Source organism: Bison bison, unplaced genomic scaffold (assembly GCF_000754665.1).
Source record: "Bison bison bison isolate TAMUID 2011002044 unplaced genomic scaffold, Bison_UMD1.0 scf7180017864530, whole genome shotgun sequence".
Lineage (NCBI taxonomy): Eukaryota > Metazoa > Chordata > Mammalia > Artiodactyla > Bovidae > Bison > Bison bison.
In genome coordinates this window covers 8720670-8725349 of record NW_011495080.1, presented here as the reverse complement: position 1 = coordinate 8725349, position 4680 = coordinate 8720670, and the positions used below count along the sequence as shown (strand labels likewise).

The 4680-nt window shown below is 52.9% G+C and overlaps 1 protein-coding gene across 1 annotated transcript in view; it reads right to left on the bottom strand.

The window, feature by feature from the left end:
- Positions 1-4680, bottom strand: part of PRRT4 (proline-rich transmembrane protein 4) — a 10215-nt gene that overhangs the window by 4291 nt on the left and 1244 nt on the right. Inside the window, 3 exon segments of the mRNA XM_010831715.1 lie at positions 2677-2796; positions 3684-3788; positions 3875-4578. Of these exon segments, the coding sequence (XP_010830017.1) occupies positions 2677-2796; positions 3684-3788; positions 3875-4526 (877 nt within the window). The 5' untranslated portion in view covers positions 4527-4578.

The following is a 4680-nucleotide window of genomic DNA, read 5'->3' as shown; positions in this document are numbered from 1 at the left end:
AATCATGTCCGACTCTTCGAGACCCCATGGACTGCAGCCTACCAGGCTCCTCCGTCCATGGGATTTTCCAGGCAAGAGTACTGGAGTGGGGTGCCATTGCCTTCTCCAAGCTTAAGCTTAGGACATGCAAAACTGAGCAATCCTGAGAACAAGGGTAAGGAGTGAGGGGGCCTGAAAGCAGTCCCGGAGAGAAGGGAGGGAAAGGTAGAACTGGGCAACTGGAGAGGGCAGAGACGGAGCTGCCAAAACATTACATATTTACAGCAGGCTGCCTGCTCAGTGGCAGCATGTTCCCTGGTTCCTGTCCCATCACATTCCTCGAGTCTGAAATAAGAGCAGGGCTGTGATGAGGATAAATGGCCAATGTGTGCAAAGCTCTGTAGAGAGCCTGGTGCATAATCAGCATTCAATATACAACTGCTGTTGGTCTCATCATTATGGGCTAATGTTCATCACCCATCAGTCATTGGTGTGTGTCCGTGTGAGTGTGACCATTTCTGGGGCCTCAAACTCATTCTTGATTTAACTAACAAAAGGCTGTTGTCCCTTATAAAGTCAACAATTAGCCAAATCAGTGAACATCAACACATTGTCTCACTCTGTGAACCCTGTTTGAAGAACACCATTTGGATAGACTGACCATTCCCAAACACCTACTGAAGACACAGCAGTGAATTAAAATGGAGAATCATTCAGCTGGATCTGACGGTTTGCTGGTGGGGTGGGGTGGGGTGGGGCAGAGCCAGTCTGACAGCAGTGGGATCAAATACACACACACTCTCCCTCACCCCTCATGTTTTGGTCTCCTCAGATGCCCTTACATGACTACTGGAAAAACCATAGCTTTATACGGACTTTTGTTGGCAAAGTAATGTCTCTGCTTTTTAATACGCTGTCTAGGTTTGTCATAGCTTTTCTTCCAAGAAGCAAGCATCTTTTCATTTCATGGCTACAGTCACCATCCACAGTGATTTTGGAGCCTAAGAAAATAAAGTCTGTCACTGCTTCCACTTTTTCCCCATCTATTTGCCATGAAGTGACAGGACTGGATGCCATGATCTTAGTTTTTTGAATGTTGAGTTTTAAGCCACCTTTTTCACATTCCTCTTTCAGGTCCAAAGAGGAACTAGAGAAGAGAAGCCCTAGGGCCAAAGGTTAACTGTACCTAGGTTAGAAAGTTCCTAGAGAAGATACAGAGAGATTCCTTTATCTCCTAACTACTTGGCACTACTCCCCTCAGAAGGTACTGGCGTGAACAAAAAACCCTTTGGCCTTTTCTCCAGGAGGCCTGGAGCCCTCCGGGGTTTATCCAGGAGGAACACCCAGGAAGAGACTGGCTTCCTGCAGCCATCATTGAGGAGGGGGAAGGAGGGTGGGGCCACCAGCCGGCCGGGCTGCCTCTGATACTGTCCAGACTCATTAAACCTGCTTGGCCAGTGCTGTCACCAAGGCTGACAGACCGCCAGCCAGCCTCCTTCCCTTGAGGCCACAGAGCCTGCCCCCAGCTCCACAGCAGATCCTGCCACTGCTGCTCACTGGGATGGATGGGAAAGAGATGGCAGGCTTCCCACCCACATGCCAGGGAGTGCTGGGACCGCTAGGGAGTGAGCAACAATCAGGTGCTGTGTTAAGTCTAGAGCTGGAAGAAGCTTGGGGACCAGTGGTTTCCTTTGCTGCACCAGTTCCTGGTGTGGGGTGGCTCAGAGCATTCCCAGTCACAGTTAGCCCTTTGCATGGCTCCCTTGGCTTCACCTCCCAGAACCCCTCCCCAAGCAGCTTGTCCTCTGCCTTTTACAGTATGTGTTGTCCCATCACATTTTGGGGCCACAGTTGCGATGTCTGAGAGGTATACCTGGAAGTGTGTTTGGAACATGATGGGGGGAAACCACATTAACAGATACTATTTAATGAGCTAATACTTCATGACCAGCCTCATGCCCAAAATTTACATTACATGGAAGCTTTACAATAGCAAAATAGGCACTATTACTAAACCCTAGATATATGAGAAAATTAAGGCTCAAAGAACTTAAATAGCCTATCCAGCCATCATTGAGGAAGGGGAAGGAGGGTGGGGCCACTGGCCAGTTAGGAAGTATATTGGGATCCAAAGCCAGGTCTCGAGATCCCACAGCCCCTGGTCTTTGCTCTGCACCACCAGCTTGCCGCCACGCATGTTCTGAAAGGCTCCCTTGACAAGGATGGTGTCTGTCTGCTCAGGGTCTTCTCTTCAATTTCTTCCCAATGAGGGGCCCTGCTCTGCCCATATGTGACAGCATGTCATGTCAGATCAGACAGCAAAGGAGAGAGCCCCAAGCTCAGAGTGGGAGGGTGGGAGGCAGGCCAGGCAGATTGAAGTGGAGGGCTGGGTTAGTACTGAGGCTGTGGAAATCAGGAAGGAGTTCCTGAGTCTGTTTGCCCTGATACATTTGTCTACATCCTGCTCTGCCTATGATTACAAAACTCCCAGAGGACTGCTATTTAATTCTGTGGGACCATCCTCAGCAACACTTGCTCTCAGACCATTAATATACATCTCCATGGTGATGATGAAGAGAATGGTGATCATGATCATGATGACCATCAAATAAAAGGATCCCAGAATGTCAGTGCATGGCTGGCACATATTATGTGCTCAATAAATAATCATCAAGTTCAAATGAATCGGACACTTACCTAGTGATGCTGTTGCAATTAACGCAGAGCTTAGAGAAGCAGCTGGGTCCAGTGGCCTTGGACTTGGGAGCTTTCTTTCCTGGGGGGATGGGGGTGGGGACAGAGTGGTGCCAAAGAATCCTGCAAAGGGAGCACATTAGGGCCAGAGTGCCAGCCGGGCATTGGCCTCTGGAACTTTGGAGAAAATCAAGTCCTTTCTCAGAGCTTGACCAAAAGGAGTCACTGTCCCAGGAATTGGAGCCACATGTATGCGTGTGTGCGTGCTAAGTGGCTTCAGTCGTGTCTGACTCTTTGCAACCCTAGGGACTGTAGCCCGCCAGGCTCCTCCAGGCAAGAATATCGGAGTTGGTTGTCATTTCTTTCCCCAGGGGGTCTTCCCCACCCAGGGTTACCCCGTCTCTTACATCTCCTGCATTGGCAGCAGGGTTCTTTACCACCAGTGCCACCTAGAAAGCCCAGCCACATGTATGTGCTGTGCTGTGCTTCACTGCTCAGTTGTGTCTGACTTTTTGCAACCCCATGGACTGTAGCCCACCAGGCTCCTCTGTTCACAGAGACTCTCCAGGCAAGAATACTGGAATGGGTTGCCATGCCCTCCTCCAGGGGATTTCCCCAACCCAGGGATCGAACCCAGGTCTCCGGCATTGCAGGCGGATTCTTTACCGTCTGAGCCATCAGGGAAACCCGAGAATACTGGAGTGGGTAGCCAATCCCTTCTCCAGGGGGATCTTCCCAACCCAGGAATCAAACCAGCATCTCCTGCATTGTAGGTAGATTCTTTACCAGCTGAGCTACCAGGGAAGCCCAGCCACGTGTATACCAGAAGCTAAACTACAAGGGCCAAATCAGACTTTGTATGACAAAGAGAGCATTTCCCCATGGGAGCAGTGGCTGTATCCCAGGGCCTGGGAGAAGGAATGCAAGCTCCCCTTAAGTCAGAGAAAAAAGGAAGCACTGTCATTTAGAGGCATTCTATAAAAGTTTGTTGCAGTGAAATAGACACTCACCTGGAGAATCTGAAACTCCAGAGGCAGAGCCTGGGGATGTAATTGGGCCTGGGGGGCTCGGGCCTGATAAGTTCCGGAGCGGGGACACTGTAGTGCCAAAGAACCCTGCAAAAGGAGCCCCATGCTGAAGCCTCCTCCTACCTGCCAGATGGCCCAGCAGCAGCTCTCCTTGGGAGGGGGTGGGTACTCACCAAAGGGTCCCAGGCGCCCAGCAATCTCTGCCAGGCTGGCCCGCAGGCTGGGCAGCAGGGGCAGCGTTCGATGCCCGAGTGTGGGGGCTGCGCCTGCTCTCAGTGCCACATCGAATTTCAGCTCCAGCTCGCTCTGGCGGAGCCTGGGTGCACTGGATGGAGGCGCTGTGGCTGTCAGAGCAGTGTTCCAGGTCACAGTGCCCATCCCGGGCCGATAGGGTGCAGTGGGCCCGTCAGCGGGCCCCGAGAGGAGGGATGCGGACTCCAGAGCTGGGGAGGAGGCCCACGAAGTAGAGCTGCCTTCTGCAGAGCCCCACTCTGCGGGGGAGTTTCCAAGAGAGCCCACCAGCAGTTCCCAAAGCGGGTCAGTCCTCAGCCCACTGGCCGCCTCTTCCTTGGGCTCCCGGCTCGGCCTGGGAGAAAGTGCCTGGGTCTCCGTGACAGGGTTCCCCCAGACAGCAGCCGGTCCCCGAAGGTGGAATTTGAAGTTAAGTCCCAGGTTGAGAGACAGCATAGAGGCCTCACTCTGGGGCGGGGGGTTCAAAGTGGTGAGAGGGGCCCCTGGGACAGAGGAGGCAGGCTGGGGGCCCACAGGAACAGCAAGCAGGACCCAGCAGAACAGCCCCAGCCCCAGATAGCCGTACCCTGCCATGGCCTGGTAGGGCCGCGAGCTTGGGTCTTCTGCACCTTTGCGCACGAAGGTCCTGGAGAGAGGAGAGGTGCTATGAGCCCTACCGGGTTGGAATCTGATGCCTCCAAGAGAGGCTGCGGATCCAGGAGAAGCAGGTGGTGGGGGCAAGACACAA